The sequence below is a fragment of the Sphaeramia orbicularis genome, chromosome 3, assembly GCF_902148855.1.
Source record: "Sphaeramia orbicularis chromosome 3, fSphaOr1.1, whole genome shotgun sequence".
Taxonomy (NCBI): domain Eukaryota; kingdom Metazoa; phylum Chordata; class Actinopteri; order Kurtiformes; family Apogonidae; genus Sphaeramia; species Sphaeramia orbicularis.
The window spans coordinates 20,526,668-20,550,409 of NC_043959.1; the positions used below are offsets into that span (position 1 = coordinate 20,526,668).

Sequence of the window (23,742 nt, forward strand, 5' to 3'; positions counted from 1 at the left end):
GTCAACTAAATGAATAAAAATGAGCAAAAAATGAATAAAATAATCACTGAAATAAACAAAAATACATTAAAACTGAACAAGCTAATTATCAAAATAGCTATTTTATTTTTTTTCCCTTGATTTTCCTGTTAATTTCTATGTTTTAGATTTTCTTGTTCATTTTTCTTCATTTTATTGATAACTTCGGCTCTTACTGTTCATTCTGTTGCTTATTTTATTCTTTTTTTCTGCTTCATTTTACTTCATATTTTGCATTTTTATTACATTATTTCATATTTTGTAAATTTTTCTGTTTGTCTTCATCAAAGTGACTTTTCTGTTTACTACAGAGACTCCAAACTTCCAAATGGGTCATATATCTAAGGACCATGACAATTTTATTAATTATTTTATTAGTTTTTGTTAATTTTTTTTTCTCATTTTCCCATCTTAATTACTGTTTCGTAGATTTTCTTGTTCATTTTTGTTCATTTTATTGATGACTTTGACTATTATTGTTAATTTCTGTTTCTTTTTTTAAATTTGATTTTAGTTAATTTTTTTGGATTTTTATCACATTTCATATTTTGTAATTTTCTGCTTTGGTTTTTGTTCATCAAAGTAACTTTTCCATTCACTACGGCGCCTCTGAACATCCAAATGGGTCATATCTGAGGACCATGAAAAGACGATAAACTGCATTTTACAGCAATTATTTGCATGTATTGATAGAATTAGTGGATCAACAGGTATTAAACAGTTTAGATCAGTAGATGTTTTTGGTCGGTGGTAGATGTTTGGGTCTTTATGGGTTAATAATCCTTCCTTGAACATATTAAACCCCTCTCACACATGTACTATTCATCCCCAAAGCCCCTGTTTGGTTCTCCTGTACCTGTGTTTCCTCTCACCTGTCTGTGTGTGTCCTCTGTGACCCCACCCCCCTCCCCCTCCCCCTCCCCCTCCACCTGCTCCTCTCTCAGAGGGCTGTGATTTGGCCTCAGGCTTTTTCTGTAATAACAATCTGTGGATCTTCTCCACTCCCTCCGCTCTGTTGTTTCATGAACGAGCGATCCTGTTCCCTGTAGAACCAGGACTCCATTTGTATGATAATCACACACAGGTTCACCCCACCACCACCCCCCACCTACCCCCTCAACACCTCCTCCACTCCAGGAGGTCTCTGCTCAGTAGTGTGTCTCAGTCTGGTGTGGGTTTTTGTGTGTGTTGAAGTGTGTCAGAGTTGTGTTGCCAGATTCATTTTTATGACAATAACACAATAAGTGACTTAAATTGAATTGAATATACTTTATTGATCTCCTAAGGGAGGAATTCAAGTGTGTACAGCAGTGCAAGACAGTATTCGTCAATACAATAGAAAAATGAAGAGATAAAAATATAAACAATATGTATAAGTTTTTGTTAAAATGGCTAAAGTGACAAGAAGTAGCAGTATAATAATAATGATAAAGTAGCATCCTTAAAGTTTCTGCACCATCAGGATGAATATCTATTGGTCGGAGTCATGTCAAATTTTATATGTAGCTTTGCTTAGTCAGTGTCTACAAAGTTTGGTCACAGTTTTGAGAAATTTTGTTTTTTGCATTTTTTACGAATTTTTGAAATACTGAAAATGCGCCTTTACTGAAAATGGTCCATATTTTGATGGTTTATAACATGTAAATGGTTACAAATATCAATATAGTTACTATTGATCACTGATAGGAAGTCATATATGGAATTAATTGGGGTTCATGACCTTTGACCTTGAGTGACTTTGAAAGGTTTAAACTCAAGGTCTCTAATGTCTAGATTTCAATAATTTTCTCTAAAACTACTGGTCGGATTAATTTCAAATTTTATTTTAATCTTTGTTGGGACAATGTCTATAAAGTTTCTCCCAGTTTTGGGAAATTTAGATTTTTGCATTTTTTTACAATTTTTTGAAATACTGAAAATGCGCCTTTACGTCTAATGTTCCGTATTTTGACGTTTTATAACATGTAAATGGTTACAGATATCAATATAGTTACTATTGAGCACTGATCGGAAGTCATATATGGACTTTCATTTGGATCCATAACCTTTGACCTTGAGTGACCTTGAAAGGTTTAAACTCAAGGTCTCTAATGTTTAGATTTCAATAATTTTCTCTAAAACTACTGGTCGGGTTCATTTCAAATTTTATTTTTATCTTTGTTGGGACAATGTCTATAAAATTTCTCCCAGTTTTGGGAAATTTTGATTTTTGGATTTTTGATGAAATTTTGAAATATTACAAACGTGTCTTTACTTCTAATGGTCCATATTTTGATGGTTTATAACATGTAAATGGTTAGAAATATCAGTATAGTTCCCATTGATTACTGACAGAAGTCATATATGGACTTCGAATTAGTTGAGTTCTCCTCCAGTGAAAGTACCGCCCACTTCTATTGGGAAATTGATCAAGACCACAGGACTCTATAGAACAGAACCAACCTCACACATTCAACTAGGAATTGATTCTTAATATAACATGACGCTGTGATACAGGGACATTTGGTGTTATTTTTTGCTCATTTTTGGTCATTTTATAGGACAGTGACACTGATGAGACAGAAAGTCTGAAAATGATGCTGTGATCTTGTGTGATTTAATGATAACAGTCAAACCAGGGACAGTTTCCATGCTGTAAAATGTTATATTTCATCCTGTGAGAACCAAATGTAAATCCTCATATTGGAGTATTTCACTGATTTGGATGTGAGTTAAAACCGTTTATCATATAGTTTCCTCTTTAACAGATTTAATGTGGGAATTGCAGTTAAATTTATGTCTGCCACTGTTTTTCAGTTCCAGACTGTGGGAATGTGGTAAAGAATCAGAGGATGTTTTACTTAAAAACTGGTTCATGGATGCTCAGGCGCGTTGTTGCTGAACTCAGAGACTCAGAGTCTGATCAAAATGTGTTTTGTTGATGGAAACTAGTATTAATTCATGTTGCAGGTGCTGGGATAGGAGTGGTTTCTTTATATTATTGTGTTTTGTACAGTATCAGTACTGTATTCCATTTAAGGTTTTTATTTTCCATAACTGATGAGGAATAGATGAAAATACGTGTAAGGTGCAATGGAAGATAAATAAGTGGAAATAAAAAATAAAACTCCAGGAACTGACCTTTATGGATGCACTGATTGTGAAATTCAGATGTTTTAAATGACAACTTGGATGCTGTTTTTCCTCTTGTTTTTGTTGAATTACAAATAAAAATAAATAGTGATTTAGGAGATGTTGTTTATAATTAGTTGACTGTAGTTCTAACCCAAATTTTTTGCTACATTTCATTACTTTGAAGTAATTCTTTATAATTTACTGACATTCTGAATGAGGTGGCACATATTTCTCAAGTTATTTCTCATACTAAAGAAGTACAAGACAGTTTAGACGAAGTTCTTGCATCAAATCTAATGTGTTGCTTTTTTCAATGCATTTGCCCCGAAACAAAAATGCCAGTTAATAAATATGCAGCTTTTCAAGTTCACGCTGCAGTCAAACGGCTTATCACTGCACCGTAAAACTATTTGTCGAGGTTTGCAGTTAGTTACAAGGCGTCAAGATACAGTTCATGAAATGCTTGTTTTACAGAAGCGTGTCGTCATTATTTCTGCATATTTTCACACAGTAAACACACAAAAGAAACACAAACATGAGGGGTTTTTTTAGAGTTTATGGTACTAAATGTTTTGTGTTTTTGTAGATCCACTGTGATCTGAAGGTTGTGAAGTACATGCGTAAATGATAAACTGAGGCAGAATACTATTAAAATTACACTTATTTTTCTCAAGAAAGTTCAGATTGTTTGTAGTTGTTCATGTTATTCACGTTTTTAAAGGCCTCATATTTTGCTAAACCCACTTTTATTAGTCTGTGGCTCATTTATTTGTGTATTTGGACCCTAATAGTTCATAAAGTTTGAATTTGAACCCTCCAGGTGCTGCAAAACTATCTTTATATTCATTGCGGCAAAAATCGAGTGGATTTCTACAATCCGTTTCAATTCCTGCTTAATTTGTTACGTCTATAACTAGTTACGTTACGACATTTGCACATATAAGGTCCAGACTTCTCACAAAGATTTGTCTGAGTATGACATAATTGTTTGTCAGCAGCAGCGGTTGTATTGTAGTCCATACTGAAAATATGTCCAAACTTTGAGCCGATTACCTAAAATGTTCAGTTTTTGGATGAACAGGACAGAGCAGCGCAGCCAACAACCTGGAGGGGGCGTGGTCTGAAGTGGCTGATGTGCATTTAAAGGGCCAGCGCTCCAAACTACCTTTCTGGTGTCATTACTCAGAAATAGGGTTGAAGATGGACCTGTGGAGTTGAATTAATGAAGAATTCAGACCCAAGCAGAGCATTTACAGTTTATGTAGACCACAGGGAAATGTTGGAAAATGAAGAATTCCATTTTAAAAAAGCAAAATGCCACTTTTCCAAAGGATAATTTGTCGATGTAAACATTTTCACAATGCAATTTTCCTTTTTTCACTGTTATTATTTTACTCTTCTGACCCACTTCAGATCATGTTGGGCTGTTTATGGTCCCTGATTTACATGGAAATCATTCACCTGGTGCATAAAGTTTGTCTGTCTTTTGTTTTTGAGGACATGAAGGTTACTATAGACGTACCTGTCTGTGTAAACTGTACATTCATGTGCAGTAATAAGCCCAGTTTCACTTCGATGCAGTGAATAACAGTGGCTGCTGTTGCCATTTGATGTGTTCTGAGTCACATCTTATCTCACATATTCACACACTTTATCAAGCTGAATAGTTTTCCACAGATAGGCCGACTCTCACAGCCTTCAACTCTCATTCAGTGCTCAAGTGTGTGTTTGTCATGAAGCCAGTCCTGCAGCTCCAAGACGTTCTGACCCACAATCATGTCTGAGACGTGGACCGGTGGAAGGTCAGATGTGCTCTTAAGTTAATGATACTCCCAAACACCCACATACCACAGAGCGCCTTCTATCTGCTCTGGGAACTCTGAGTCACTTTTGGTTTCATTCACACCTAAATTATAGATTTTATATTCACTGGTGCAGTTTGACATAGTATATGAGTCTCATTTAATTTTATTGTAAAATTGAAGATTAATATTAGAAGAACAAATGGATCAGCAGCAAAAGTGTGGCCATTTGAATATTTGTGGAAGTTACTGATGGGTGTAAGTTCAGCATAGTTTGTCATTTTTCAGTAGATGATAAGAGGTTCAGGACTTCAATCACTGTCAAAAAAACATATTTGCACAAACACTGCAGACACAAAATACAGCAATGTCACACCAAAGCCCTGGTTAGCATTTAAATATTTAGCACTTCGGGGTAGAATGACCTTATTATAGCTGTATCTTCAATTAACTGTTGGTACTCTCTGTGGTGTATTATTTTTATGTACAGTATGTGGTGTATTATTTTTATGTAGGTGGTATATTATTTCTATGTCTATGTGTTGGTTTTGTGTGTGCTTCGGGACTAAGAATGGAAATTGGCAATTGTGCTAATTTTGGTGTATTCACGACAGTCCTCTTATTGTTCAGTCATTAATCCTCCTGTATCCCAGAGACAGAGAGGCCCTTCCTAATCACCGAAACACAGCGCCGTAGTAATGTAAACATTTTTTTCAGGGATGCACCAATACCAGTATCGGGTATTGGTCCGACACTGAGCGTGTGTACTTCTACTCATACTTGTAAAAGTGCTCTGATACAACCACACGATACCGCTTTACTGTAATGGTATTATTAAGTTCTCATATTGGTACTCGGTATCAGCAAATAACACTGGGTTACAAAAAAAAGTTTTTTGCAAGTTGTCTAGGTTTTTTCAACTGAATTAGGACCATTTTGCACCGCTAAATCCAAAAATGACATCTGTTTTTCTCAATCAGGTCAGGTTTTTTTGCTAATTTGATTTTGAAAAATTTGATCTTCTCACATAATTTATTACATTTTTGTGACTTTATCAGTTGATTTTTTATATAGTTCTCACCCAAAATAGGTTTTAAGAGAAAAAAAATCATTTTCTAACATGATTCCTGTTAGGTACAATGGTGTATTCACTGCAGATGTAGCAGAATACGTCAGGCTTATTTTTGCAAGATCTTCTAGTCGAAGCCATTTCATTCACCTGTAATATTAAAAAAACCATTAATCATAAATTGGCAAAAGTTAAATCTTCAGAACTCGTTTATTGCAAGAAATATGAAAGAATTTTGTATCATATGATGTGAAAATGCCCATAAATGTAAGCAAAAATGTTAAAAAGCCAATATGTTGCATAGTTCAGAAAGTTGACCTGATTGAGTAAAATTAATGTGATTTTTGGATTCAGCACACCAAAATTATCCTAAATCAGCTCAAAAAACTTAAACAATAAATTTGTTGTTGACCAGTGTAATCAAATGCAAGTACTTGTACATGCATCCCTGTTTTTTTTCATACAATTTGTTTGTTTTTTGTTTTTTTGTATCAAGTTGAGCCTTAAACATAAACACCAAATACTCAATAATTGTCATGTTTTTAACCCTTTAAATGCCACAATTGTAATGTAAACATATCATATTTTTGGATGCAAAAAGCACAAAAAAAATTATTATTTTTTTCTCCAATATACTACATATAAATTGGATTACTTATTTTTTTAGTTTTGTGGCCTAGCATATGTCGGTGATTAACAACAATATTGGTTAATATGCATTATTATTTTTTGTGCTAGGTCAAATGTTAAATGCTAATGTGTCAATGTGCATTTTTTACTCACTTCAGAAAAGGGTGTTCGTGTAATTGTGTAATTTTCCATTTTTTATAATGTGCTGATTTTAGTGGCTGGGTCACAGTTTTAAAAATCATGCAGAAACAAACAACTTTAGAATTCTGAAATACAAATTGTGAAAAATAATACAACCTTTTATAACATGAAGTGCAAAGTGTGCATAATGTGCTCACCCAGATATCAGAAGGTTATTAAGTACTGTCCCTTTCAAATAAATGAAATGAAGGTAAAAACAACCCAAACTTGGTTAGAGAATGAGCTGGTTAAAGGGCAAAAAAATGGAAGTCATGACAAATGTTACAAAAATAAGTCCAACATTTACCCTGGCCTTCGTCTTCTAAGGATTGTCCATATTTAACCATGTCTTCTAGCTTGTATCACATTTTTCTTTTATTTCATACCAGCACTAGTAGTCACTATGAGAATGTAACATGTACAAAAACACTGATGTTTGGAGAAAAAAAGGATAAAATGAGTAATTTTTTCTTAATTCCCTTTTGAATCATGCATCATTTACACATTCTGCTCTATATTAGTGTCTTCAGTCCAGCTGTTTTTACTCATATTTTCATTTTGTGCTTTGAAAACCCAGTGGAAAAAAACTTGATATGTTTTTTTTTTTTTTTTTACACTTTAGAGTGTTGTAAAAGTTGATGTTAAATGCAAACGAGTGCAATGGGATCATATTTATCAGATAACTATGAGTGTGTGTGCATGTTTTGCCCAATTAATATATGTCAAAAACAGAAATGACAGATCAGATGGAAACCATAAGAAAACACCAGCGTGACAGAGTCTGATATGATCCAGATGTTCGGTTCAGGGATAAGAAGACGTCAGGCAGCTTCAGGTTTTTTGTCAAAATACTGATTACATCTCTCAATCAACACATCAGGTAGTGTGTTATTGTACAGGCAGTAGTTTGTTCTGGCGACGCTTATCAGGGTCTTCGCAGAAAAGAACACAGAGGAAGAATAAAACATGCGAGTGTGCCAAAAAGAGGTCGGTTACAGGAGGAAGGAGACAGGGTCCTGGGGGACTGATGTGGTTTGATGTGGTTGTCATGGATAAACACCCTCCCACCCTACCCCCCACTCCCCTCAGAGCCGCTAATGAGCTCACCTGTGTCACCCCAGCTGAAGAAGGTGTGGCTTTTCAGGTAAACCATCAGCTCTTGCCTCATTCTGTCAGGCTTTGTGTGAAGCTCCTCTGGGTCCTGGGGTGTGTTTGATCAGGCAGATTTTCCTCCTTTTTTTCTGAGCTTTTATTGCTCAACTGCAAAAGGGAAATAAGATCTGATAGCAGCAAAGACTCCAAACCTGGGTGAGACGGAGCCAGAGGAACCAGCTGAGCCTGTGGAACCCAGAGGTCAGAGGCTCATGTCTCTGGTCTGGTCTGGAATCTGAAACAGTAGATGGAGAAAAGGAGTAAATGAGCAGAGGGTGGTTGGACTTAGAGCATCTGCAGTGATTGGTTTATGGAGTTCACAGCGCTGGGTGAGTGTTAATCCTCCTCACATTTAATCCAAACTGATGTTCAAGGGTGGGGGTGGGTCTAGGACAGAGCAGGTTCATACAAGATAAAGTTGGTTTTCCATGTTCACTGTATGAGCTGCAGGAAAAGCTTCAGGACAGAAGTTTATAGGAGGGTCTAAACATGGTATTCGAAATCTCTCTGACGGGACATTTTAGAGACAGTTTGGCAGATTAGTGTTACTAAAATGATCCACATTTATACCACCACCAAGGAACGGAGGAGGTTATGTTTTCATCTGGGTTTGTCTGTCTGAGCAAGATAAATCAAAAAGTTATGGGTGGATTTTGATGAAATTTTCAGGAAATGTTGATACTGGCACAAGGAACAAATGATTAAATTTTGGTAGTGATCAGGGGGGTGGGGGGTGGGACACTGTCTGCGCTCTCTGAGTGCTTTTCCAGAAAAGAGAACGCAGACCTCCACCAAGGCAGATCAGTGGGCCCCCGTGCCAGTATCAACATTTCCTGAAATTTTCATCCAAATCCGTCCATAACTTTTTGAGTTATCTTGCATACGGACAGACAGACAGACAGACAAACATCGGGGGGGGGGGGGGGGGGGGGGGCAAGGCATCTGCCTTGGCGGAGGTCTGCGCTCTCTGAGTGCTTCTAGTTAGGTAATGTTTTCATCAAGGTTCGTCTGTTTTGTCTGTTGGTAAGATAACTCCAAAAATTATGGAAGGATTTTGATGAAATTTTCAAGAAGTGCTGATACTGGCACAAGGAACAAATGATAAAATTTTGGTGGTGATCAGGGGAATGGGGGGTTGTCTGTCGGTCTGTCTGTTAGCAAGATAACCCAAGCATAGCATTTACAGTTTATGTAGACCAGAGGGAAATGTTTGAAAATGCATAATTCCATTTGAAAAAGCCAAATATCACTTCTTTAAGGTTAGGTTTGTCTGAGTTTTAGTATTCAAAGATTCAAGGATTCTTTATTGTCAATTCACTAGATGCACAGAACATACAGAGAATGGAGATGCTGTTTCTCTGTCACTTTGTTCAATGTCATGTATTAAAAAAAAGGTAAAAATAGAATAAGAATAAACAATAGCAGAATATAAAGTGTACATGTGCCTAGGCTGCAGGACAATGAGCTAAAATCAGTAATGCATTTTGTTGGTTTTGACCTTAGTTTGACTATGAAATGTATAAATAAACCTCTAAATGTTCCAGGATCTGCACGGTTCCACAGATTTCAGCATTTGTATATTATAATGTTACATCTTGTTGCAGCTTTTAAAGAAAATTAACAAAAATCACCATCATTTATGTTATTTTCATTGTGTTGCATCTTTTCATCCTGTTCTAACTTCTTTTTAACTCTTGTTTCTATGTCTTGCTGGACTAAAAATCTGCTTTTAAACATATATGCATAAAGGTTGTAAATGGTCTTGGAAATCCTGTTACTGGTCCCTGAAAAGTGTAGGAAGAGTTTGATGTATTTTGTTATTTCTCAAAGCACATTCTGCACTGAGATATATTTATAGCCTCTAATTTAAAACAAATGTGTAAAACAAAAAAGTTGAAAAGTTGAGATCTGGAAAAAAAAAAATCCAGCTTTTTGTTGTTTAAAATAAAAGTTTGCCCAAAGTGATGTTGATTCAGAGCAGCAGAAACGAGATAAAAGTAAACTAATGTGCAAAACAACTTGAAGAAACACCTAAAAGTGGTTTAGATTCTAAAAGCAGGCCCTCATCTGGAGACGCATGGTAGATTTGGTACCAGATGAGCATCAAAAAAGAGACATTTGGGTGAAATTATGGTTAAATGTTGAGGCTTCACTCCAAAATGGTTGGTTTAGGTGCTTACTCGTATTTATTTGGTTAGGTTACTCATTTACATTTAGAGTTGTTAGTTGCTTAGTTCTTTAGATTTGCTTATTTATATTTATTTAGACTCCCTTTTTAGATTTTTTTAAACTTGTTACAGTTTGTTAGATATGCTTAGTTAGATTTATATAGGCTCCTTATTTAAAGTTAAATTGTTATAGATCTTTTGCTTAGATTGTATATGCTCAGTGAAGGGGTACCTGCAAAGTAAGAATTTCATTGTACGATGTAACTGTCTGGTTCTCCGTGCATATGACAATTCTATTCTATTCTATTCTATTCTATTCTATTCTATTCTATTCTATTCTATTCTATAAATAACCATAAATATCTATAACAGCCAGTTCAAGGAGAAGGCAAAACTATGCAGTAAATTCCCAACAAATAATGATTCTATGAAGCAGAAAAGAGTTGTTCAACATGGAAAAAGTAACTGAACTTAGAGGAAACACCTGAAACTGGTTTAGGTCCTAAAAGCAGACCCTCATCTGGAGGCACATGGTAGATCTGGTTCCAGATGAAACTTAAAAAAGGCACATTTGAGTAGAATTATGGTTAAATATTGAAGCTTTGCCCAAAAATAACTGTAAATATCTTCCACGTCCAGTTGTTAGAAAGACAACACTAATAAATTCCATGTATTTATGCAGAAAATATGCAACTAATGATGATTCTATGAAGCAGAAAAAAGTCGTTCAATATGGAGAAAGTAACTGAACTGAGAGGAAACACCTGAAACTGGTTTTATGTCCAAAGAGCCGACGTCCTCTGTCATCTGGAGACACTTTTAAAGCAGATTTGATACCAGACAGGCATAAAACGGACACATTCTGGACAGTTAATGGTCTTTCATAACAGAAAAACACTGCAGAGAAAGGCTTTTTATGCTGCGGAGGTTATAACTAATGCATAAGTATGATGGCTGGTTTTAGGATTTGATGATGGAGAATGAAACTGATGGAGGTTTTCATCAGGTCGTGTCAGCTGTAGATGAACTGGTGTCGTTTCAGCCTCTTTGTGTCTCATTCTTGCGTCAAGGTGACAATAGTTTAGTTTGTGTGCACTGTGTGTTTGCATAGTGTCTGCACACATGTGTGAAATTCCACATTTCACACATGTGAAACAGGGCACAGACTTTCCCACTTGGCTTTGGATACAGCGTTGGGGTGGTGCGTGGCATGTGATGCGTGTCCGTGTGTGGTTGTGTTTTTTAGCGTGGATCCGGGTCGGTTGTCTGTTTACATATCAAACACAGGGAGAAGGGAAGGGCCGAGTCAGAGGAACGCAGTGTGAACGGACGGACGGACGGCGGCGCTTCCATTGTTTTCTCTGGGTGCAGATAGCGAATGTTTTCCCAAAAGCAGGAGACAATGGGAGCAGGCGATGGTTCAGAGGAGGCGTTCCTCAGGGCGCCGTCCCGTTCACTCCTGTCATTTCTTGTCACGGCTCGGACAGCTGTGTCATTTTCGTACCGCACGGCTCCTGGGCTCCGGCCCGGAATGTCCCAGAGGCCCCTACACTGCAGCCGAAGCCCTGCCACAGTGTCACAGTGGACAGTGAATGCCTCACATTTCACTGGAGGGTTTAGGTTTGATTAAAGTCACCTCTAGGTTCATTTACTGTCATTCATTCAGTGTAGCATATGAAGAACGAAATGTGTACTCAGGTCCCAGTAATTAGATATGAGTAGGATAAAAAAAAAAAACAAAGTCAGAAATTATAAAAATATCTTTAAAAAACCAAACATTTTCACCATTAAAAGACATTTCCCAGCAGTCAAGCAGAATAAAGTGCATATGCATGTGATTCTGTTCCTAAACAGGTTCATTATAACAAATAAATCTCATAAAACCATTTACAGACGACTTGGAATCCATTGATGACATTATTTAATGAGACTGTATAGCTTATTTATTTGTAAAATGCATTGACATGTATCTGTGTATGAAAGAAAAATTGTGTCTTGGGCATATGTACATGGTATGACTGAAAATATGTGTCATAAAAACTGCAAATTCCCAAAGCCAAGGTGGATTTTCCATATTTTTAATGTTAATAGAGATGCAAAATTTGGCAAAAATCTGTAAGTGTTTCAAGAAACTTTTCTGTTTTCCATTGTTCCTGTCAGATTTGTAGTCGAGAAGAGGATGGATGTAAGAAATATTCAGTTTATGCTAAATCCCACTGTCCACTGCAAAGGGTGTTCCTTTGTTTTTTTTGTTTTTTTTTATTACCTCCACCAATGAGTTTATGTTTCCATTTGGGTTTGTCTGTTTGTCTGTTAGCAAAATAACTCAAAAAGTTATGGACGGATTTGGATGAAATGTTCAGGAAATGTTGATACTGGCACAAATGATTACATTTTGGTGGTGATGGGGGGGGGGGGGCTGATCACCTTGGCAGAGGTCTGCGCTCTCCGAGTGCTTTTCTTGTTGATTGTTTTTTTCATTTGCATGTGTTTTGCATGGAAACAGCACACATTTGCAACACTATAAATCTGACATGTTTCTAAACTATGGCTCTTTAACCAGTTGTTTAATAGCAGTGAATAACTGCTCTGTTTCATCAGTATGTTATTGTTGTGGGCTCACAGTTGTTTTTGCATCGTGCAGCTCGTGCTCTGAAATGACAAGAAAAACTGTTTTAACATTTCATTAACTAGAGTGAATGATCCCAGATGGATATTTTCTTCGTTTCTGGCCAAAAAAATAATTGTTCTGATAGTAAAAGGGAATCCTCTGCTGGTTTGTGATTTTTGTTTTCTGTTTAACTAAAACCAACATGTAAACCATAATAATCAAAGCTGTTGTCCGTCTCAGATATGTTCACATATTCTGTGTTTCTGATGCTGCGTCTATTCCTGACTTCACATCCTGGTCGTACATATAGACCTCACCTGTTGGGTGTTTTATGATGCCACCAACCCCGGGGGCTAAAAGTCAACCCTCCCACCCCCTCCACCATCCATCCATCCGTCTGTCTGTCTGTCTGTCCATCCGTCCGTCTAAGTACAGATGGAGATGCAGAGTTATATGATCCAGAACCAGTAGTCGCCCCTCAAACACAGGAAATCCCCTTACTTCTGCGTCGTGGCTCTGTTGTGGCCTCATGTCTGTGTGTATATTCCTGTGGCTCAGATCCTGCCTGCATGTGCCAGAGTCAGACAGATGGGGGTTTTCAGAGGGGGGGGTTACAGTACTGCAGGACCGAGCGAGCGAGCGACCAACCACAGTCCCACGAGACGCACACAAAAAAGCTAAACTAACACAACCACGGCCTCTTTCTCAGGACGCTCTGAGACACTCCTATTGGCTGACCCACAGAGAAGCCCCGTCTTTTATTGCCCCCACCCACCCACCCCCCTCGAGGTTTAGCCTCTGACCTCTGACCCCTCTGGAAGGCTCTCTAAAAAAAGGCCCGGCTACAGACGAGTTTCCTCTGTGGAATGTCTTGGTTTTGCAGCGGACGTTTCCTCTCATGATCGGTTCACAGACTTTTTTTTAGCCTCTTTGGGAGTTTGAAGGTGAAGTTTTCTGTCAACACAGAGAATGATACTCACAAAACAGAAGATTTAAAGAGTAAAATCAGCAAATTTCCTGAAAACATCCAACTCTAAGATTCTTACCGCCGTCTTAACACAGACATGGTTGTGGTTTCTTTCACTCAGGTGTTATTTTATTGAAATCTTGAAGAGAAAAAAAAAAGACTTACAAACACTTACATTCATGACCAAATTTGATTATATTTCTAGCTTTAAATGGACCTATATGTGCACGTTTAAAAGTTTTAAGTCTGTGCAGCTCAGAAAATAAAATCACTTTTCCCAGGTGTAACATTAGCATTCAGGGCGTTGAACTTTATCCATGTTAAAGCTGCAACGTTGGATCGTTTTCTGGCAGAAATTCCATAATTCCCTTTCAGCATATTATACTTAAAGTGCTCTGACAGGAAACAAGAATTATACAAACTTCTGTTGGAAATGTACCCCATGACCCAGAGTTTGTCCAATCACAGTAGTTTTCAGACAGGTAGGGCAGGTAAATGCGTGATTGACAGCTGTAATTACCAATCACTGATCAGATTCAGCCAGCATTGACTCAGTAGAACCAACACAGCGGTACAGTAAATGTATATTTACGTATTAATCAGCAAATGAAGGTAGGGGTTTTTTTTGTTTTGTTTTTTTATTGTGTGTGATTATGTAAACAGAAACCAATATCAAACTGACATTTTGCTAATTTCTGATGCCAATGTTGTTTTCTGTTTTTGTTTTGTTTTTTTCTTGCTGTTTGTCCAATTTTAACATAAATCTTTTTTATATAAATATAAAAGGAGGTACTCTTTCACTCCATCACATTGTCTTTCAATGAACACCAATATAAACATATAAATATATGAAAAAACCTTTAATAGCCTATAACACAAAGAGTAAGTATTTTACAGTAAAAAGTAAAAAAAGATAATTAGCATGCTGATACTTTGGCCAATATTTTGGTGAATCACTAAGAAAAACCTTTATTTGTAACATCGTACTGATATCTACCCAATGTTTGTATTAAAATAATAAGAAAAATGATTGTCAGTTGCATATAGTTGATAAATAATTGCAATAACAAACATAGCATCCTGTGTTAAGACAGTTTGTGGTTAATATAATAAAAGCCAAAGATAGAATAATATGGACATAAGTACAGTGTTGCACATAGAGTTGGAATAAAATATTTTCCCTGCTACTCATGTGACAATGTGATTTGTTCGTGATAAATAAAGTGTAATTAGGACTCAGTGTGTAATGATTACACCTGGTCAAAGGTGATTAAATGGGAATAAACAGAGAAAAGCATCTGAAAACAAAATTCTTTCAACTTTATGCACACATTATTCTATCTTTGGCTGCCATTTTATTGTTTAATTATATGATTTATCCACCAATATTCAGAAGTTTTAAATGGTTTTAAACAAATTGCAGGTGTTTACAACCTGCTTCTGTACATCTGAATGGAAGAGACCTGTGTTCAATGGTTATAAGTTACACTGTATTTTTTTTTAATGATGCTGTTTGAGAAAGTGTCCAGAAGTCGGACCGTAGTCGGACTAAAGTGCAGTAATCCTCTGTGGTTGTCTCCTCCTCAGTGTGATGATCTATTAGACGGTGGCCTCGCCGGAGCTGCTCTTGGCTCCGGTTCCTCGCGGGGGCCGCCCGTGGTTAACGTGTGCGTCTGCTGTGATTGGCCGGACGGGGCTTTGGTGGTTGTTAACTGGCAGGTTGCGTTGCCAGCAGGAGGCTGTGGGCTGGGCTGCGCCGCCCCGACTGATCTCTAATTAGCACTGGCTTGTCAGTTCGTCAGGGTGGATCTGTCTGGGAAATTGCAGCGTTGCACAGTGAGACGAGTGGAAGCTGGGAAACACGCAGCAAAGCAGGATTGTCTTTCAGTTTGGGAGAAGTCATTGGCGTCCTGTGATCATGTGGCTTTGACTTGTGTTGCCGTCTGATTCGTGTTAGGTTCAAGTGGCTTATTTAGGGCTCGGGGTGTGTTTGAGGGAGTTTCATTCAGAGGTCAGAGCTTTTCCTCAGATATTGATTGGACTTTGTTTTTAACCCATAAAGACCCAGAGCTACTTTAGTGTCAGTTCCCAAATGAGTTTTTCTCTGTATTTACCCTTTCTTAACCCTTTACAGGGCACTCGTAAAAATTTCAACCTTAGTGTGTTATTGGAGAACATAACAAGACTTTTTTACTTTTGTCAAATCTTTCACATTTTTTTAATTTCCATGTAGAAAATCAAGGTCAATGAAGGTACCATATTTGGTTCCTTGCCTGTAAGTGACCAAAAAAATCCAAGAAGTAAATATGATAAATACAAGAAAAACATATGTAAGATGAAGGGAACATGTATATTAGAACATTAGAACATCACTTTTCTTCCATTAGACCACTGGTTTCCAACCCTTTTTCTCTCGTGACCCCATTTTAACATCACAAATTTGTGGCGACCCCAGACATTCAAAACAGAGACTTTTTTTTTTTTTTTTGCTAAAATTAATTTTTTTTTGTTCATGTAATAGTTTGCTATACTATGTGGCAAATAAACGTTAATTTTAGATGACATTTAGTCTAATAATGTATATTATTATGGATGGAGGCAGAAAAGCCAGGTGTAGATGACTGCACAAAGGGAGAATTTGATTTTCCTTGGTCAGGATATGTACAGTCAGTCCAGCTTGGATTTACAAGGCTGACAATTAATGCTGAACAAACAAGAACTCAAACTATGAATTATGAAAGAGCTGCAGCATCTGAAACCGACCACAATGAACATTTGAAAGATAAACAGAACCACAGTGCTTCAGTTTCAGCTTCACAGTTTTTTCTTTTATAGATTTTGACTGTCTTTCTCAACTTACCATGTATTTTTTTATTAGAAGTAAAAACAAAGTTATACAATATACAGAAACAGTTAATAAATAAGTACATTACAACAATAACAGGGTTGAAGGTTATTATATCTATTATTATTATTATTATTATTATTATTATTATTAATAATACTAATAATAATAATAATAATAATAATAATAATAATAATATATCAATACAGAGAAAACTGAAGAAATAGTGACTTTTTCAGCAAAGATAATCAGTAACTGAACATTAACCAAGTGTCTCCATCTACTGTCTACTGTCAGTGACCCTGTTAGAAAAGAAAAACCTGAATTCAACGTGTCTACATACTTTTGTCCATATAGTGTTTCTTGTACCTCTGGTCTAGCGCCGCTGTCTGATTTATGTGGGTTAAAGTGGTTTGTTTGAGTGCGCTCTACTGATCTGTTAGTGTGTCGGCTGCAGCAGTGAAGTGGTTAACGTCCCCGGGGGGAGGCTCGTGTTTCCAACAGCGACGGGGCAGGTCCTCCGCTACCCCCCCACCACCACTACCCCCCCCCCCCCCAGTCCAGACACAGAGGGAGAGCGAGATAGTCGAACAGAGCCCGAGGGATGAAGCATCAGTGCAGAGAGTGACAAAGGAGCTGGATCCGGGAACAGGGCCAGAGGGGCGAGAGAGAGAGAGAGGGCGAGAGACACCGACAAACAGGGGAACACAAAGAGAGAGAGACAGAGAGCGAGGGAGTGAGAGTGGGAGAGATTTGTCTCTGTGAACTCTCCCAGTGGCATGGAGTCATGAAGCTCTCGGTCCAGCTCGGCGTTTTTCCCCAGCGCTCTGGTTCCCACGGCAACCCGGGCGCCCTAACCAGGTAGATGATATGCATGTATGTAGAGAAACACTGAGGACACAGAGTGTGTTTTCAGGAAGTGTTTTCATATCTGCAGCTCTGCAAGTGTGTGTTCCTTCATATCTGTTCGTTGTCTTTGTGGGTGCTGTGCATGTGTTCGGGACTTTCCTCTGTGGCCGGTGTGGACTTCAGACAGCTGTGGTCAGTGTAAATCTCTCCTCACCTCTCAGCCCGTCCATGTCCTTTCATTCCCTGGACAGACGAGTTCTATTCGAGGCTCCGTCCGTCAGGTTGATCACAAAGCTTTGGCTGAAAGTGCACTTGGCAGCCCATGCCGAGCAGCAGCTGATTAGATTTTGGTGGTAATCTGAGTCTGGGATTTGTGCCATTGAACATTCTTTGTTTTTGTTTAGCTTTTTTAAGCCATAATTATGATGTGGTCTTCATGTGCTGGTGGGAAACTTTCATGTCGGCTGCCGGGCAGCACCACACTGACTCTGCACTGTTATGTAGGAAACGAAAACCTGGGAGATTTATGTGAGTTCAGAGAAACAAGTGGAACTGCATGTTGAAGTTTAAAACTGACTGGGAGGTTTCTGCCGAGTTTAGTATACAGTAAATGAGGATTTTAGCATGAAATCTATGACATTAACAGGTGACAAACAAAAAAGAAAAAACCGACGCACTGCAAAAATCTAAATCTTACCAAGTATATTTTTCTCAGTTCTAGTCCAAATATCTCATCACACTTAAAACAAGAAAAGCACTTGGAGAGCGCAGACCTCCGCCAAGACAGATCTGCCCCCCCCCCATCACCACCAAAATTTAATAATTTCTTCCTTGTGCCAGTATCAACATTTCCTGAAAATTTCATGAAAATCCGTCCATAACTTTTTGAGTTATCTTGCTAACAAACAAACAAACAAAGACGCATGCACGCACACAAAGCAAAGTGATCACAATACCTCCTGGCGGAGGTAATAAGACATAATCACCTAAAGAGTAGCTTTTCAGTGAGATAGAAGAACTTATTCTTAGACAATAGATCTGGAAAATCTTATTTCAAGAAATCTTACCAAGATAATTTTCACTTTTTCTATTGACAGATTTTTTTCCTTCATTCAAGATTTTTTTGGATATTTGTCATTATTGTTTTGTATCTCAGACCCGTTAGAAAAGAAACACCTGAATTCAACGTGTCCTCATACTTTTGTCTATTTAGTGTGTGATGTTAACAGGTGACAAAGAAAGGAAAAACCAGGATGACATTCCTTTTATCCATCAAGTATGAGAGCTCAACAGTCAGGTTTCCAAACTGTAAAAAAGTTTTCAAAAATCAGCAGAACATTTAACTTCATGAATGTTTGCACTGTTGTTGTGTCAGTATTAGAGTTTGTTCATCATCATTATCGTCACGGTTTCAGATGTAGACACAGTAACATGTACGATCTCGATAGGCTTCAATGACCCCCATGACCCTAATGAGGATAAAGCAGGTTCAGATGATGAATGAATGAATGAACATGTACACTCTTACCAATAGATGTCACTTTGTCTTCGACCGATAATTTTGCCCCCCCCCCCCCCCCCCCCCCCCCCCAAAAAAAAAAAAACAAGTTGAAAAGTTGAATAAGTTGAAAAGTGAAGCCTGGTTTTAGTCTGACTTGCAGATTATTGTCAAACTTAAAATTTACTTTATGTTGTTCATATTTGTTCAAGTTATTCACTTTTTGTGAAAGGATAGTGTGTAAATGTAAATATTTTCATGTAACTTTACTTGTTTTACTCCTTGTAAAGAAGAGTTGATAATATTATTTATTTGTTGTTTTTTGTTGTTGTGTTTTGGTTTGTTTTTTTTTTCTCTTTTTGTGTGTGTGTGTGTGTACATATATATATATATATATATATATATATATATATATATATATATAATTTATTTTTTTATTTTTTTAATTGTGTCTGTGTGGTCCCTTATGTCTAAGTACGTTTATGTAAATGTATAATTGAAAAAAAAAAAAAAAAAAAAAAAACTTCACTTGTTTTACACTAAAACAAAGATCAAAATTTGTAGTTGTCATTATTTATAGGTTATTATGATAGCATTTTTCTGGTCTGACCACCTTTAGAACACATTGGTCTGTATTCGGAACCTGAGCTAAAGTGATTTTGACGTCCTTTATTGTTAATATGTTTAGTGAAATTTTTGCATTTCACAAATTCATCCCAAGGGGCCAGGCTGGACCCTTTGGTGGGTTGGTTTAGTCCCGCGGGCCTTATGTTTGACATCCCTGAACTATAGACATAAGAGTTTGTGTTTCTGGTGTTTCTTTCTTGGGCTTTTTTGTGTCATTAGTTTTAAGTAATCTCTCCCTCGATGCCTATAAAGTCCAGACCGCTCAACAAAAGCAGGTCAGAGTGTATTCATTACTTTATGGAGACATAAAAAGGACAAAATCCATGTGTTGTTAATACAAGTCATGAAATGAGGGGGTTAAAGATTAGTTTAAGGTTAAGGACGTCATAAAACAGTCACAGTTTGTCAGCTCAGCGTTTCCCAAACCCCCTGAAACACAGTTTGGTGTGTTTTTGCGTCATTCGGTGCCAGGCCAGCTCCGCTCATCTCCATCACCTCCCTCTGGTCCTTTCAGAGCCATGTTTGCCATCCGGCCTGGTTTCCTGTCCCCTGTAGACCATCAGTGAAAACACACACACACACATGTTGACAAATAGATACAGCCTCCATTTATGGTCTGGTTTGTTTGCTGTGTTCAGACGAGACTATTTGGACACGACACACACTTGAACGCACCATGATGTCATCCCTCCGAGGAGTCTTTGTTCATGTGATAGACAACCCCATTCACTGTGTGCATGTGTGTGTCTGTGTGTGTGCTTGTGTGCAGTGAAACAGTCAGTCAATTTAGATGACCAACAAAGACAGACAGAAGAATCAGCAGGCAGCAGAAACACTGGATCCGGCTGTCTTTTATGTGTGTGTTTTTTTTTTTTTAATTGCTAATTCATTTTCCTGCAGATGACACATTTTTCAACTCCACACCCTTTAACACTGAAGTTCACACTAGTTATTATTCACATCATAAAGATCAGGAGGCTGAGTCTGTCTGTGTCTTACATTTGGCTCAGATTAGACCCTTTCAGTCCCAGAAAAACCTCATATCATCAAAATCTGTTCACTGTCAGGATGAGGATGGAAAGTGTGGATTTAAATAATGTGTTGGAAATTGTGGAGAAATTGTAAAAAGAAAAAAAAAAGTGAGTTTTTCTGTATTTTAACTGAATTTATCTGCTGTGCTGATGTTGCACTTTGAGGTTCATATTTAAAAGTCTGTAAGTCACAGCAATGGCCATTACACTGTATGAAACAGGACAATTAATTAAATTAAGCTCCACAAGATGCAAAATATTATATATATATAAAAATAAACTCTACAAAAATATTACACATATAAAAAGAAACTTTTTCCAAGCCTATATACATGACTTACATTGTGTATCATAGTTCATTATTTATAGTCATACAATATAATACACATTATATACATTGTATTATAATACATTATATCTTAACCCTTTATAGGACACTCATAGAAATACCCTGAAATTCAACATTTCAGCCTTAGTGTGTTATTGGAGGACATAACAAGAATGTATTACTTTTGTGAAATTTTTCAAAAATTTTTATTACCTCCGCCAAGGAGGTTATGTTTTCACTGGGGTTTGTTTGTTTGTTTGTTTGTTTGTTTGTTTGTTTGTTTGTTTGTTTGTTTGTTTGTTTGTTTGTTTGTCTGTCTGTCTGTCTGTTGGCAAGATAACTGAAAAAGTTATGGTCGAAATGAAATTTTCAGGAAAATGTTGATACTGGCACAAGGAACAAATTATTAAATTTTGGTGGTGATCAGGGTGGGTGGGGCTGGGGCTGGTCTGCCTTGGCGGAGGTCTGCACTCTCCGAGTGCTTTTCTAGTTATGTAGAAAATAACAGTTAATAAAGTTACCATATTTGGTTCCTTACCCAAAAGTGGCAAAAAATTAAAAATCTAGGAAGTGTGTATATATATATGTATATGTGTGTGTGTGTGTGTGTGTAAGAAAAACCCATGTAAAGTGAAAGGAACATGTATTTCAGAACATTAGAACATCACTTTTACAACATTAGACCTACATGCGTGCTGATCCAGACCCCTCTCCACATCCACATGATCCCTTTGAACATCATTCCTTACATTAGTACCATTACTTCATGGTACCGAACAAAGCAGATCCACTCGCTGTTCATGCAGAGGTGGACCTTACAGACCCTGTAGACCACATTGGACCTGAGATTGGGGACTCTCTGTGACTGTTGATGTCACTGTCTTGTAATGCATACATAAATGACCAAAAATAGTCACTTGCTCGATAAAGGGTATTACATAATATAATGGTATAACAACATTATAAAATACTGTCCATATAATGTAAGTGTTGTATCAGCAAATATGCATCATGTTCTGGGTTCGACTGACTCTGGGTTAAACTGGATCCATGTGGTCCAGGTCCATCCTAACCAGATCTTCTCCATCTGTGTGTGTTTCAGCTGGGATGACAGCAGCTCCGTGAGCAGCGGCATCAGTGACAACATCGACACAGATGACATCAACACCAGCTCCTCCATCTCCTCGTACGCCAACACGCCTGCAGCGCAACGCAAAGGCCTCAACGCACAGGTAAGACCACACCGATACTGTACGGGCTTTGTTCTGACCCCGGTGGGATTAGACGGTTTCATCTCAGGTGTGGAGCCTTTGTGACGAAACGCTGGGATTCTGGATCAGCAGGTCCACATGGAATCTGCATTTGAACATGTCTGGGACAGATATGTATTAGCGTTAACCTCCTTAGACCAAGGAGGGTAAAGGTTTAGGCTGCTGGTTTGGAACCAGAATAATACAACAGTTTTTTACAGTACATTTTATTTATTTATTTATTTATTTTGATACTTTGTTGAAAATATTTTAAATCTGTTACATTGTGTTCTTTTTGTGGCATCTTTTACACTGTTTTCATCATCAGTTTTTTTTGTTTTTTTTTTAAATTGTTTTCATGTTGTTACTTCTTATACATCACATTGTTATATAAATTACATGGATTTCGTCTTATCACACTTTGTTGCATCTTTCACAACATTTTTGTCTTGTTTCGCATCTTTTACGTAGTTTTCATCTCATGTTTTATCCTGTTGCTCTGCTGTTATTGTCTTGTATTTAACACAAAAAATAGGTTCTAACTGTTTAAGTAGATAATGGGAAAACACAACGGCAGACTTAGGAAAAACTGAACAATTTCCTTTATTTAGGCATAGCCACACAAAACATTATCCACTACCTAAGGCTCCAAAGTCAGAGAGAGGTGGAGGTGGAGGGAGGAGGGCACAGTACCAGTGGCACAGTACCAATCATATACCGTAAAAATCAATCAATAAGAGACTTCCGCTGGGTCATTTACCAAATAGGAATATATTATCATACAAACATAAAATCATACATCTCTGTGTGGAAAACACTACAGTTATAATTTAAAGTTGCTCTTTTGTCCTTTTTAATATTAACCTCCCGAGACCCAACAGACAGCGTTTTTGTTTTTTTACGTAAAGTTGCGAAACTCTTGTCTCCTAGAGAGGATAAAAATGCACTTCTGGGGTTCACGAGATTAATATTAACATGGGCAAAAGTGCAAGTTGAAGTTATACCTGCAAAGCAACAGAATAAAACATGAGATGAAAACGATGTAAAAGACTCAAAACAAGACAAAAACAACATGAAAGATGCAACAAAGTGTGATAAGAGGAAATCAGTGTAATTTATAAAACAAGATGAATGTGATGTAAAAATGCAACAAAATGAACACAACATAATAGATTTAGAACATTTTCAACCAAAGCCTGGAGATGTTTTTAATGTAGGTTCAATTCTTAGTGTATCTGATGGAAGAAACAAAGGCTAAGTTGGTTTTATTACTGTTTACTTCTGTTATAAGATAAGATAAGATTTTATTGATTCCACCTTGGGGAAATTTGTGTGTTTGTTTATTTATTTCAAATTTGCATTAAAACCAAACAACAAAAGGATTATATAAAAGAAAGTCCAACATTCGAAAAGGAGCGGGATGAAGTTTAATTTATAATGTCCCGCCCCCTTACCCCATCCTTCAACCTACCCTAAATTCCTACACAAAACACGAAATTGCTACCGTATACATATCAAGGATAGATTGTCCATTTTGCAGCAGCATTTCACATTAAACTCAACAAGTTGCACAGTACAAAAAGGAAGTGCAGGGAAGACAGAA

General features: G+C 37.3%; 1 protein-coding gene across 1 annotated transcript in view; it reads left to right on the forward strand.

The window, feature by feature from the left end:
• The window catches only part of nav2a (neuron navigator 2a), a 251,125-nt gene that overhangs the window by 161,825 nt on the left and 65,558 nt on the right, over positions 1-23,742 (forward strand). The window contains 1 exon segment of the mRNA XM_030130568.1: positions 21,992-22,121. Coding sequence (XP_029986428.1) covers positions 21,992-22,121 — 130 coding nt within the window.